At 45.7% G+C, this 13,576-nt stretch overlaps 1 protein-coding gene across 1 annotated transcript in view; it reads left to right on the top strand.

The window, feature by feature from the left end:
- ALDH1A3 (aldehyde dehydrogenase 1 family member A3) overlaps positions 1-11,288 on the top strand; it is a 30,653-nt gene extending 19,365 nt beyond the window's left edge. The window contains exons 8-11 of the mRNA XM_021717810.1: positions 1,986-2,150; positions 3,535-3,692; positions 4,463-4,537; positions 10,859-11,288. Coding sequence (XP_021573485.1) covers positions 1,986-2,150; positions 3,535-3,692; positions 4,463-4,537; positions 10,859-10,931 — 471 coding nt within the window. The 3' untranslated portion in view covers positions 10,932-11,288. The remainder of the gene's footprint in view (positions 1-1,985; positions 2,151-3,534; positions 3,693-4,462; positions 4,538-10,858) is intronic.
- The last annotated feature ends 2,288 nt before the right edge of the window (positions 11,289-13,576 follow it).

Here is a 13,576-nt window from a genome sequence, read left to right as displayed (position 1 = left end):
GTCTCGAATCCGCGGGCTCAGGCAATCCACTCACCTCAGCCTCCCAAAGGCACGGGATTAGTTTCTTAACAAGAAACTTGAAGATCTTTCTGTACCAGTTCATGGGAACCTGCCTCATTCTTTTTCACATGTACGTAGAATTCTGCTGTATGAAGCCACCAGAATTTAAGTAATATCTGATTAACATGTGGAATGTGTGGTCACACACAAGGCCACAGAGTGTGTCATTTCGCACACACACAAGGAAATCCCTGGGCCAGAATCCCCAAAGTAGGGTGACCAAGTGGGGACACACTTGTAAGCCTTGCTGAATTACCTTCCATAGAGGATACATCAATGTATGTGCCTACCAACATGGTGTAAGTATGTCAGTTTCTCTAGCCTTACTAATGGGATATGAATTTTTGTTCATCTGAGAGTTTAAAAATGGTATCTCACTGAGTTTCCATATGCATAAACCTCTTATGAATAAAGTAGAGCATTTTATCCTGGGTTTGAAAGCCATTTGTATTTCTGTCAAATGTTCGATTGCTTTGCATATTTTTATCTTATTGGTCATTTTTCCTATCACTTCTAAAGCCTCTTTGCATACATGCTAGAGAGATTCGCTTTCTATGATCTGGCTTGTCACTATTTTTTTTCCCAGTTTGTTTTGCCCTTTGACTTTGCTTACAATGATTTTGTCATTTTTTCCATACTCAAATTTATCAATCTTTTCTTGCTCCAGATTTGCAGGGGCAATCTTCCACATGAGAGAATTTAAAAACTTTTATGGTTTCATTTTTCATAGCTGTATCTTTGATCTGTTTGGAATTCTGCTGGAATAAGGTGGGAGGTATGAATCCGAGTCAGCATTCTAAAACTGGATCCACATTTCCTGAGATACTTGATCAATCACCATGCCTGGTTTTTTCCCTCATAAGAAAGCCAGCCTGTGCCCCAGGGACAGTCATCCAGATGCACTGCTTATTTTTCTATTTTGTATCATTGGAATGAAGCCAGATTTTCTACCTAAAAGTCTCAACTACAGTGAACCATGTAAAGCTCTGTCCCTCCCAGCCAAAGAGGAGGACGACAGTCAATGAGGTCGTGACGAAGACAGGGATCCCTCCGATTCAGAAAGAAGAGCCGGTGGTGGGGACAGAAAGAGCACTTTCCCCTGAGACCAGTCTCCCAAAAGGGTGCCCCTTTGACAGCTGGTTGGAACTATGTCCACAAGTTAGGTGTCAGGCTGGAGGTATGGTGCAAACTCCAGCCATGGGGATTCCTAAACAGAATAGCAAAAGTGGAGCCTGCCTCATGAGCTGCTTCCCTGCCAGCCAAGAAGCACCCCAGCCCTGCTGGAGACTCACTCCATTCTGTCTTGAGGGGAGCTGAGGACAGTGGTCAGCTTTCCTTCTCACTTTTCTGTACCACGAGGGAGAATTCCAGTCATGTTACCCTGATCCATGTTGCCAAGTGGGCAGGGTGCAGGGTGGGTGATACAAGGCTTCCAGGTAGATTTGAGTTTCAGATAAACAGCACATGCATTTTAGCATAAGTATATTCCAAATATTGTCTGGGATAGGCTTATACTAAAAAAACCATGTGTTGTTTTTCTGAAATTCACATTTCACTGGACATCCTGTATTGCTCAACTCAGCAACCTGAGTAGGATGGAGAGAGTTGGGAAAGCAAAGAATGCGGAGACTTCAGGCCTTATATCACCCAAGGACTCGCTTCGCAGTATGGAGAGGGAAGTCAGATGTGTGAAGAAACCCCAAACCTCAAGAGGATGAGGCTAGCCTGACTCCCCATCTCTCTCCTGCTCATGCATCAGAGGAATATTTGCCTACAAAACATAATAATTACAGGGACAATGGCTTGGCAAGAACACGCTGGGGGCTGGGGGAGGACGGCTAACTGTGTTGAAGGCTGTCAAAAACATGGACAGCAGCCACTGCCCAGAAGGAAGCTGGGCTGTGCTTTCTGCTTCTGTTTTGCAGATTGACCAAAAGCAGTTTGACAAAATCCTCGAGCTGATCGAGAGTGGGAAGAAGGAAGGAGCCAAGCTGGAATATGGGGGCTCGGCCATGGAAGACAGGGGGCTCTTCATCAAACCCACTGTCTTCTCAGAAGTTACCGACAACATGCGGATTGCCAAAGAGGAGGTTTGTGGGGACTGCAGCAAGCAGTATGACCCACAGAGCCTCACTAGGGCCCCTAGGATCCCAGGCATCTGTGACCTGAGCATTTTTCTTTTCTGTGTTATCTTTCCTGTCTTTCGGGAGGTCCTTAAAGGATATTGTCTTGCCCCTACCTCGGGTAAACTCCAAACCTATATAGCAGGTACAGAGTTCTAACCCTCCGTTTCCACTCACTGCTCATAGTTTCTGGGGGGCAGCAGTCCCTCAGTCTCCTCTCGAGTTAGGCATGCGGCCCAGGTGGAGAGCTGTTGCCACCTGTGGGTTTTTCTAGGCATTGATTCAGGGCCCTGTGGATTCAGGACCCAGAGCTGCCTTCAGTCCCCCCAGACGGAACTTCAACAAGCATTCGTTCACGGACTGTGTCCCAGCTAGAACGCTCACTGATATTTTCCATCACCGGCATCCTTGGAAGTAATGAGAATTCAGTAGACCCCCCCGCCAAGAGTATAAATCCAACTTTGTCTTTCGATCCCCCTGTGAAACTGGATGAGCGCTCGTTTCCACATGGGATCTATAAAAGGAGAACCCAGTCTCAGGTGGTTAGACCTTGGGCTGTGGTCTTTTGGGGCACATGGAAGAGTGAATGATATTGGGAGCTCCTGCTAACATCCTACAGACGCTCTCCTTGAGATTTTCATGGGTTACTGACAGCTATGATGGCACAAAGCTCAACTCTTTAAACACCCCTGTGACAGGAGGTTGTGAGGGGTCTGGGAAGGTATCTTGGCAGGCTGGACCCTCTCCTGCTGGGCTATAACTGTGCCCAATACTGAGTCAATTACACGCTCCCCTCAAAATCATCTTTAAATGCTCAAGCCTTAGTTCTTCCTTTTTTTTTTTGGTCTTTGCTGTGTGATAGACTGTGGTGAACATTGCCTCATTCCTTCCCCTGAGAGTTATTGTGGAAACGTTTTAGGGTGGCTTCATTGGTAGAAACCATAGTACCAAGAGGTCAGGGCACACAGTCCTACAATGTGTCTGTAAATATCCTTCCAGATAACTTTCCAAAAGTTACCCAAAGGTTTTGTTTTCTGGGCATCCAACTTGATGGGTTATTCCAAATTTTAGGGGCTGGCGGCTCTCAGAAACCCTGATGACAATGAGAGTTCTTAAATGCAACGTATGTTTTTTGTTGTTATTTTTTATTTTATTTCATTTTAATTCTTGCCTTCAGATTTCAACAGTCATGCAGCTAAGACAATGTTTGGACATCTGTCCTTCTCCAATTATTGTTTTTCATGCATGGGTAGGGGTATATGAAAAAAAGCAAGGAAAGAAGAAATACCTGTCCAGCGCATACCTTTTCACTCAACCTGCCTCTCACTGCTATTCTTGCAATTACTCATAGATTTTTGGACCAGTGCAACCGATACTAAAGTTCAAAAACATCGAAGAAGTAATAAAAAGAGCAAATAACACTGACTATGGACTCACAGCTGCCGTGTTCACAAAAAACCTGGACAAAGCCCTGAAGCTGGCTTCTGCGTTAGAGTCTGGTACTGTCTGGTGAGTCAAGCGTGTGTGTGTCTTGGCTCCCCTGAGCCGCTGGCTTGCTAGCCTCGGTAATAGACTGTTAACAGAGGGCTACTAATTGTGAGTCATATGTCAAGCACTGTCTCAGTACCTTGCTCAGTGCCCGTGACCACCTTCTGAGGTGGACACCATGATGTCTCCATCTTATAGAATAGGAAATTGAGGCACGGAGAGATTGAGTGATTTGCCCAGGGTTGCACAGCTGGTAGATGGCAGAGCGGGCTCTGGTGCCCATGTGTCTATGTCCTGTGCTGTATTGTCCCTCCTTGCTTTATTTTTGGTTCTGATCCTAAAAGCAGTACATGCTCATGTGCATAGAATGGACACAAGTCCCTGCCTCACCAATACTTCTGCGGTTTTGTATTATTGTCCCATGTTAAGATGAGGGAATTGTGGCCTAGAGAGGTCGAGCCATAGACCAGAATCACAGAACCGGGAAGCAGAACTTAGGGTTCAGGTCTGCCTCATTTCAAAGCGGATTCTCACTCCCCTGTGCCGTCCTGTCTTTTCTCCCCTTCCTATCCCATTCCTATTCCATGAGAAGCTCTGACTTCAGTATGTCCAAATTTTAGTTTCTGATGGAAAAGATGAGCAGGCAGCAGTTGAGAGTACACTGTGCTTTAATCACTGAGACTTTGGCAAAGGCGGTTCATCAAGCAAGCTCTGCACCCTGCCGGTTGCAGTGCCCAGATCCAGCGGGTCTTCTCCAGGTGACAGCGAGCATGCCTGCATTCTTTTTCTAGGATCAACTGCTACAATGCCATCTACGCTCAGGCTCCATTTGGTGGCTTTAAGATGTCGGGAAACGGCAGAGAACTGTAAGTGTTTCCATCACTCCAAGTGTCATCTGCTAGATTTGCAGACGGTGACTCGAGCCCCAGCCTGCTACCCCTTCCCCCTGCCCCACTCTTTGTGGGTCAGCCGTGTCCCTCTGGTGGGGATTTCTCCCTTCCTCTTCTCCTCCTTTACCCTTCCCCATGCTCTTCCTCAGCCTGTCCTCCTCCAAGTCTCAGCTCCTGTGTCCTGCTTGGCACCCATCACACTGGGACGTTCAGGGAATACTTGACAGAAGCTTCCTGGATGGGGACACAGGCAGAACCTTAGTACTTTTTGTCACGTGGGATGTCCTGACCTACACAAATTCCCACCCTCAGCAGGGACGATGGGCTCTGACCCAGGTCAGGCTCTGGATCCATCCAGTCCGCTTTCCAAGCCCAGCAGGGGCCCTGCACACCTACCGTGGGTGATTCCCATTCCTTCTCCTACTGAGCCTCTATGGCCTCATCAGTGTGTGCAGACCCCTCCACGTTTCCCTTTGGTCCTGCCTTCTGGGAAAATGAGCTCCCAAGGTTTAAATTAATGGATGAGCCTCCTTGTGTCTGGCCCAGGCCAGAGCTGGCAGGAGCATCCCAGGAGTGGAGATGCCATGATTTCCAGCCGGACACTGTCTTCTCTCCCTATGTCCTCCTTGATGATGCTCAGGGTTTTATTAGCCTTTTGGACAAACATCTCGTGGTATCAATGTTCCCAAGAAACCATCTGTGACAGCACCCCAGGGCCATTCCCAGAACATCCCCAAGGGCTCACGTGCTTCCTTTTATTGAAACAGCTTGTATGGCCTATACACAAATGTGTTACCTTGTACTTGTTTGCACATCTTCCAGCGGGTCCAGTGGGAACAGACTCCAACCCTTCCCTTGGCTTGGGCCCTGGTGGGGCCTCTGCGTGGCTCCCCTTCGAGGTTTGTAAGGATGTTTGTTACAAAGGAACAGGGCTGACTTTCATCCCTAAACAAATGCTCTTGGCCAGTCTGCATGGAATTGGGGTCCTCTTCCCCTGCCTCAGTCCTTGCTGGTCCAGCCCTGATTCACTGCAAATGCCCCAGAGCCAGCCGAACATCTGAGTGACACATGTCCCTTGGTCTCTGCCTTATCCTTGGCTTCTGCTTAGGGAATGTCAGCAAATTCTTGGCCGTGAAGACCGTTTGCAGAAACCACGTTTCCTCTTCCTCTACCTTGTGGCTCATTTATATTTGAGTTCTGCTAGCCTCTGCTTCATTGCCTCTTACATCTGCTTAGTCTTTGGGGACAGGAGGCCTGGGCTGGGGTCACTAGGGCCTCCCCACAGCAGTAGCACTGGTGACAACTGTCATTTGCTGAGCACAGGCTCTATGGCAGGCTCCGTCAAGCCTGTTAGTTACCTGTTAGTTCATGCCATTCTCACAACCATCCATGAGATGGGTACAGCTGTTTTCACATGAGGAAACAGCTCAGGGAGCTAATGTGTGACAGGGTCAGGAACAATCCTGGCAGCTTGGTCCCGGGACCCACCACAGCACAAGACCTTGCTCGACAGGGGTCAGTTGTCAGCCGCCTGGCATGAAGCCAACCAGGGCTTGCTTGGTCTCCTCTGATCTGCTGCCTTCAACCAGCCAGGTCGGGAGGGCTGGGAGCCCAGACCCACACAGTCTTCCTCCCAGAGGCCATACAGCCTTGCCCCACAGCAAGAACTCCAGTCTCCAAAGCAAATGTTCTTGGACGTCAAACCGCAGGCCCACCTGATCCCTGGTGTGTACTGACCTGCACCGAGGATGGGCCCTCATCTTGACCTCCCTTCCCATTACCCCGGCATGTCATCGGCTCCTGAGCTCCCTGCCAGGCCAGGGCTCGGTGAATGTTGGCTGAACATGGTCCATGTCTAATCCTGCCAGTTAGCCGCATCGGGCTTTTTTGAATGTCTGTTTTTTGGACCCTTGGCATACATTTTCTCAAGCCTTTTGATAAAGTATTTTAAAATAATTCGCAAGGAGCCTGGAAGCTGCTTTGAAAACCAATTTCCGTCTTCAGTTGTCTCTAATTAACGTCTTCATGTTGCAAGAAGTTCCCCTTTTCCAGAGCTGGAGCCCTGTGCGGTGGATTCCATGGTTTTCCCCGGCTCCAGCTGCCCACCCACAGGCCCCTCCGGGCTCTGGTCTGTGCAAGTTTTGGGATGGAGCCTGCAATTCCTCTTCCTCCTGGGTGATTTCCTTCTCAGTTCTTTGTTTTGCTTTTTAAAAACAATGATGCAGTAACCAAAAAATCTACATGGTAGAGACAGGTGGAAAGTCAAGTCTTCCTCCCCCAACTGTTAGAGGTAAACATTGTTCATTCATTCATTCATTCATTCATTCATTCACTTGGCAAATGTTTCTTCAGCAGCTTTGATGTCCCAGGCATGACGCTAGGCTCTGAGTATATGGCAGTGGACAACAGTCACCAGTCCCATCCCCCTGACATTCTGGTGAAATTTAATGGGAGAAAGGCTGGGCTCATGGATGGTGTTGAACTCCAAGGTGGATGAGATTGGGCGAGAAACCAGTTAGGAGTCACCACATTGTGTTGAATGAGAGCAGCAAGAACTTGAAACAGGACAGTGACTACAGACATGGAAAGAGAGGATCCGTGTATTTATTCTAACACAAATGATTTTAATGTTGTACATATTCCTTATGTGCTCATTCAACTCGATCTTAGTACTTTGCTTTATGAACTTGAGAAATTAACACCTTTGATTTTTACAGTACAACATTATATCCTCACATTGTGCATTTTCTGTACATATGATGGATATAAAGGTGTGTTCTTTTCTGTTTTCAAATGAAATGGGAGCAAGCTACTTTTTGCTCTTGAGAATGGGTTTTGGCCATCCTTCAGTTCTTTTTACTGATGGTCTTTTGTGGTATTTCCGAGAGATTTTGCTGTTACAGACAATGTTGATGTATTTCCTTGTGTATATACCTGTTTGCACTTATGGGAGATTGTTTTCAGAATAAACTCCTAAAATGGAGTAGTCTGCCTCATGAGAAATGGGTTCACCACCTGTTTCAGTTTGTATTTCTTTCATTGTGAGGGGGTTGAGCACCTTTTTCACACTTATTGATAATTTATCTTTTTTTTTCAAACTGACTATTCATGTTCTTTGTTGATTTTTTTCTTCTGGTCATTTGTGTTCTAATTGATTTGTAAGAGTTCTTTGTATAGTAAGGAAAACAGCATTCTGTCACATGGAGTTGTCAATTTTTTTTTCTAGTTTGTCATTTGTCTTTTGGGCTTTTTTTTTTTTTTTTTTTTTTGGTTGGAGTCTCATTCCATCACCAAGGCTGGAGTGCAGTGGCATGCTCACGGCCACCCCAGCATCGACCCGCTGGGCTCAGGCAATCCTTCTGTCTCAGCCTTTCAAGTAGCCAGAACTACAAGTGTGCACTACCACACCCGACTAATTTTTAAATTTATTGTAGAGATGAGGTCTCGCCAAGTTGCCAAGGCTGTTCTCAAACCTGTGGGCTCAAGCAATCCCCTCACCTCAGCCTCCCTAAGTGCTAGGATTATGGGCTTGAGCCACAGCACCTGGCCTTTTGGGGGATTTTTAAATGGAGTATCTGCTCTACAAAAGTTGAATTTAGCATTTTGTTTATGGCTTTATATTTTATGTTTAGGAACGATTACAAAATCATGCATTATCACGAGTTCTTCAACTATTTGTTCTAGGAAATTACCTATCTCAATGACACCTACCATTCACTTTTTACCTAGCACATTGCATCTGCTCTATATGATTCTGTCTAATTGTTATAAGGAGGTGATGGGATTCCCAATTTACAGATGATGGAATTGAGGTTTAGGGAAGGCAAAGAACTTATCTAAGCTACATAGTTCTAAGCCATTGGTTCTCCCACTTGAGCATGCATCAGAATCACCTGGAGGACTCGTTAAACCACAGATTTCTGGGCCCCACTCCTAGTGTTTCTGATTCAGTAAGTTTATTCATTTTCTATTACAGGAAGTCCCCAGCATATGAACAACTTTGGTTCTGAGAGCATGTTCATAAGTCCATTTGTTGTAAGTCCAACAAAGTAGCCTAGGTTCCCAACTAAGCTATATAGTACTGTATGCAGTTAACAGGATACATATACAATCAACTATATATTACTGTGTGTATTTAACAGGATATGCTGACACCTGGTGAAAAGAATACATAAAAAAGCATGTGTGCATCATTAAAGTTTGTAACTTGAAGGCTTGTATGTAGGGGGCTTACTGTACTGCTAAAACAAATTGCCACAGCATTAGAGCCTTAAATAATGTGTATTTAGTATTTCACAGTTCTGTAGGATAAAGATCTGCCACAGGTCTCACAGAGATAAAATCAAGGTGTCCAGGAGGCTGCATTCCTTCGTGGAGGCCCTCAGGAGAGAGCAGCTTTCCTTGCCTTTTCCAGCTTCTAGAGCTGCTCACACTCCTTGACTGCTGGCCCCTTTCTCCATCTTCAAAGCCAGCACTGTTGCATCTCTCTGGACTTGCTTCTGTAGTTGCATTTCACTCTGCCTGTCTTCTGCCTTCCTCCTCCACTGTGTTTTTGTTTTTTTTTTTGAGTTGGAGTCTCACTCTGTCGCCCAGACTGGAGTGCAGTGGCCGCTCCCAGCCACCACAGCCTCGCCTGTTGGGCTCCGGCAATCCTTCCGCTTCAGCCTTCTGAGTAGCCGGAATTACAGGCATGCGCTACCACACCCGGCTGATTTTTTGATTTATTGTAGAGATGAGGTCTCGCTGCCCAGGCGGGTCTCAAACCCACGGGCTCAGGCAATCCACTCACCTCAGCCTCCCAAAGGCACGGGGTTACAGGCTGAGCCGCCGAGCCCGGCCCTCCTCCCTTTTAAGGATCCTTGTGATTGCACTGGGCCTGCCCAGATGATCCAGGATGATATGCCTCTTTTAAGGTCAACTGATTAGTGACTTGAATTCTATTTGCAACATTAATTATTTGCCTTATAACCTAACATAGTCACAGGTTCAGGGGATTAGGACGTGAATTCCTTTGGGGAGGCCCTTATTCTGCAGCCACATTAGGGCTGGGCATAGCATGAGCATCTGCATTTCTAGCAAGTTCAGAGGTGTAGCTGAGGCTGCTGGTCTGGGAATTACATTTTGAGAACTACTGGTCTCAGGGAGGAGATGGGATTCTGTCTCTGGTCTTCCTTGCTACCGCGCCTCTAGTGGCCACCTCTGCTTCCACCTCTTTTCTTAAGCACACATTCTTCTCCTAACAGCAGATCAAGTGCTGTAGAGGGATATAAATCTATCCAAAGCTGCCACGGGATTCTGGGAAGGGGAGCTGCCCTGAGATTAGCTCATGGTGCCAGGGAAGGGTCCTGGGCCCTGAAAGACTTAAAGAAAGGAAATAGACCACGGATGCTAACTCAAAGGCTGTGGGCTCCCTGTGTCCAGTCTATGCTAACATCCGCTCCCCTTGCTCCTACAGGCAGGCCTCACTGTCTGACAGCTGGTCCCTAGCTGTGTGCTCTGAGGCCCAACTACAGGCCCCCAGTGTCCCTCCCTGTGGTCCTCTGGCCACGTCCCCAGTCAATAGCCTTGGGTCTCTGCCTCTTCTGTCTCTTTAAGCAACTCCAAATTGTGATCTAAAAGTTATAAACCCATTGTAATTTCTCCCCCTTCACTCATCCTGCCCCCTCCTGGCCTGCTATCTCTCCCAACCCGAGGAGCCCACCTCTTTATTTTTTCCTTTTTTTTTGAGTTGGAGTCTCTTTCTGTTACCCAGACTGGAGTACAGTGGCCGCTCCTGGTCACCGCAGCCTCGACCTGCTGGGCTCCGGCAATCCTTCCGCCTCAGCCTTCCAAGTAGCCGGAACTACAGGCGCGCACTACCACGCCTGGCTGATTTTTTGATTTATTGTAGAGATGAGGTCTCGCCAAGTTGCCAGGTGGGTCTCGAATCCGCGGGCTCAGGCAATCCACTCACCTCAGCCTCTCAAAGGCGCGGGATTACAGGCTGAGCTACCGAGCCCGGCTCCTCTTTATTTTTTCTAAATCTCCATCATTCCTCAAAGGTAAACCCATATTCCTTCTGAATATTCCAAAAGCATCACACACAAAAAACTTGATGTTTACACTGCAGTCACATATCCAGTTGCTGAAACTTGCTAATGGTGTTATATAGTCCTGGCTATTATTCTATCAAGTCATCACATGACCTTTTGCCCAAACCCTAAACTGCATGACAGAACAATCAAGCACTAGAACAGTTTCTACAGACTGACTAAGTGATGTGCCCATTCTTGAATTTTCCTCTTTTCTGTGTCACAGAGGTGAATATGCTTTGGCCGAATACACAGAGGTGAAAACTGTCACCATCAAACTCGGTGACAAGAATCCCTGAAGGAAAGGCGGGCTCCTTCCTCAGATGCTGGACAGCTGAATGTGGCAGACCAAACTTGCCGAAGGAAAAAAACCACATATCTGACCTTCCCGGGGCACTTTCTTCTGGAGGCTTTAAGTCTACTGGAGTTGAATGATTTCTGTTTTCTTCTCATGCTCATGGTTATTGACCAAACTGTGGATGCCCATATGTTGTGTGCAAAATTGCAGTCCTGCCTGGAGAGGGAGCTGTTGGCCATTTCTGTTTTACCCTTTAGACCAGGTCCAGAGACAGTGAAGATACTCAGGGCGTTGTTAAGAGGAGGTGGTAGTTGAAGTGTCCAACAGTTGCTTAAAAATGCTTTGCTGAATCTGACTCTGGTGACAACTGGGGGACGGGAGCTCTCTGCATGTTCTGCAAGCAGAGCCCTGCACCTGTGTCTCCTCAGGATTACCTGCTCACAGAATAAGCCCCTCCTCTTTCTGAGGTAGAAGTGGGACCATTCCGTGGGAAAAGATTAGCACTAAGTTTTTTTAAAAAGGATTACACAGTGGGAAGCTTTTGGGAAGTGCATACTGTGGAAGGGTACCCGAGCCTTGGGTGTGCACAGGTGTGGGTCTTCGAGGTCTGCATATTGACATTGACTGAGGGATTCAGCTTCAAACCAATACTGCCTTTGGAATATGACCAAACTCAAAGAGCTCACTCAAAAACTATGTCATGGTCCACCTTAACCAAGGCACTTTCTTAGGCAGAAAACATTGCAGATATAACCTTTGCTGCTAAGGATCCAGTCTTCTAACACCACAACACTGTAGCATCCTGGGGTAATTGACTCCCATATTTGACAAATCAGCCATAATTCACTTTAACAAATTATGCATTTCTACCATATTCATTCATGGTTTATGATAAACTGCATCATTTTCCTTTTCTCTAGTTCTGTTATCCATTTCAAATGAGTAAAACACACAGCTGGGAAAACTACTGTTATAATACAGCCTTGGTTTTTTTAAGTCCTATTTTGATATTTAATTTCTGACTAGTTAAAAAGTTAACACCTGGATCCCTTGGAGGAACTGGGTCTTCATCCAAGGGGCCGGAGTATTTCACAAACAGGTTGTGAAATTTTCTTTTCTACTTTGAGTATCCAAATGACGTGTAATTTCATGTTTGAACTTAGGAAATTGAAAGTGTTTCCACACAGTTTTAAAAGCAAAAACACACTTAAATTGTGTTATTTGATTACTTCTTCTGTTACTGACTAGTACTTTTCTAATTGGGAAAATGGTGCTCATGATAATTAAGTTGGAGAGGACAAATACTAAAATGGAGCTCTATGTCAGAACCAGTGTGTGTATAAAGAAAATCACATATCAAATGGCTTTATCATCCTTGTCAGAGATATGCAACTCACAACTCACCTTCCTCTCTCCATCAATTAACTCTTAGTGCTTACACTACCAGTAACTTGTTCAGCCAGAATTTGACTTCATACACTGAATTTTCAGTATGCTAACTCAGCTAACTATAGACACTAACCTTGATAGTACTACATTAGAGGGTTCCTACTCTTTCATTGTACAATAATGCCTTTAATATGAAATGCTAAATGCAATTATTTATAATTGGTATAGTTAATGTATCTTTTATAGTTGTAAGTACACAGAGGTGGTATATTTAACCTTCTGTAATATACTGTATTTAGAAATGGAAATCTATATCGTGTTAGGTTTCACTTCTTTTAAGGTTTACCCCCGTGGTTAAAAAATCTATGGGCCTGGTAGTTCTGATCGTAGCTGCAGATTGCGTTCAACAATACAACTACAGTAAAGTAAAAAGTGGGTATTTGGTAAACATTATGTTTTTTCATTTGAAGACCAAACTCATTTAAATTCTGTGGTAAGCCTTTCTCTTTCTGAGATCTGTACAAAACAGCTTGTAATAAAGCAGGATCGATGACTTAAGAATAAAATCACATTTGTTCAATCGATAGGCCCAGTCCTTTGCCTGAGTGTGAAACATTTCTGTGGGTTTTGGGGTGGACCAGGGAGGGGTTGGGATCCAGAGGTTAGACGTTTCAGTGGGCTGAGTCTAAGCTGTCATCTAAGTGGCCTGTGTCTCATTTTTATCACAAGGAGATGATGACGTAAGTGTGGAAAGTGGTGGGAGGCTTGCATGAGGATTTAGGGAAAGCACTGTGTCCCCAACTGTGAGCACATGTGTCTGTTTTTGTCACTTTTCTCTATGAGGATTTAGAAAAAGGATCTGGTTGGGTTTCACTGACCTAAAATTTCTAAGGCTTCTGACCAAGAAGCCTCTATCAAAGTTGTGAACTGACATGAGGTTGGATCTAGAACATTCCTTGACTCGGGTAGGTCCACCAAGCTCAACCTGTCCATCTGATGTTGAAAGCCCAGATCACTTTTACTAGGGTGGCAAAGCACTGCCTCTTTAAGAAAAAACTTTAGGGAGGCTTAGATCAGATCTCTGTTAATGTGTGCACTTATGTATACATTCATGTGCTTGGAAACATCTTATTTCTCAATCCAAATGTGAGCAGAAAACTGTAGGAAAATGACATTTCTTCTCCTTTGGTCTACGCAGGGCTGGACTTCCTGAAGGGAACCACTATGGGGACAATGACAGGGTAGTATGTGTGCCTG

The sequence above is a fragment of the Carlito syrichta genome, unplaced genomic scaffold (assembly GCF_000164805.1).
Source record: "Carlito syrichta isolate Samal-C Ts95f unplaced genomic scaffold, Tarsius_syrichta-2.0.1 Scaffold311144, whole genome shotgun sequence".
Lineage (NCBI taxonomy): Eukaryota > Metazoa > Chordata > Mammalia > Primates > Tarsiidae > Carlito > Carlito syrichta.
Note: the sequence above shows the minus strand (reverse complement) of the source record. Positions and strands in the feature narration are given on the sequence as shown.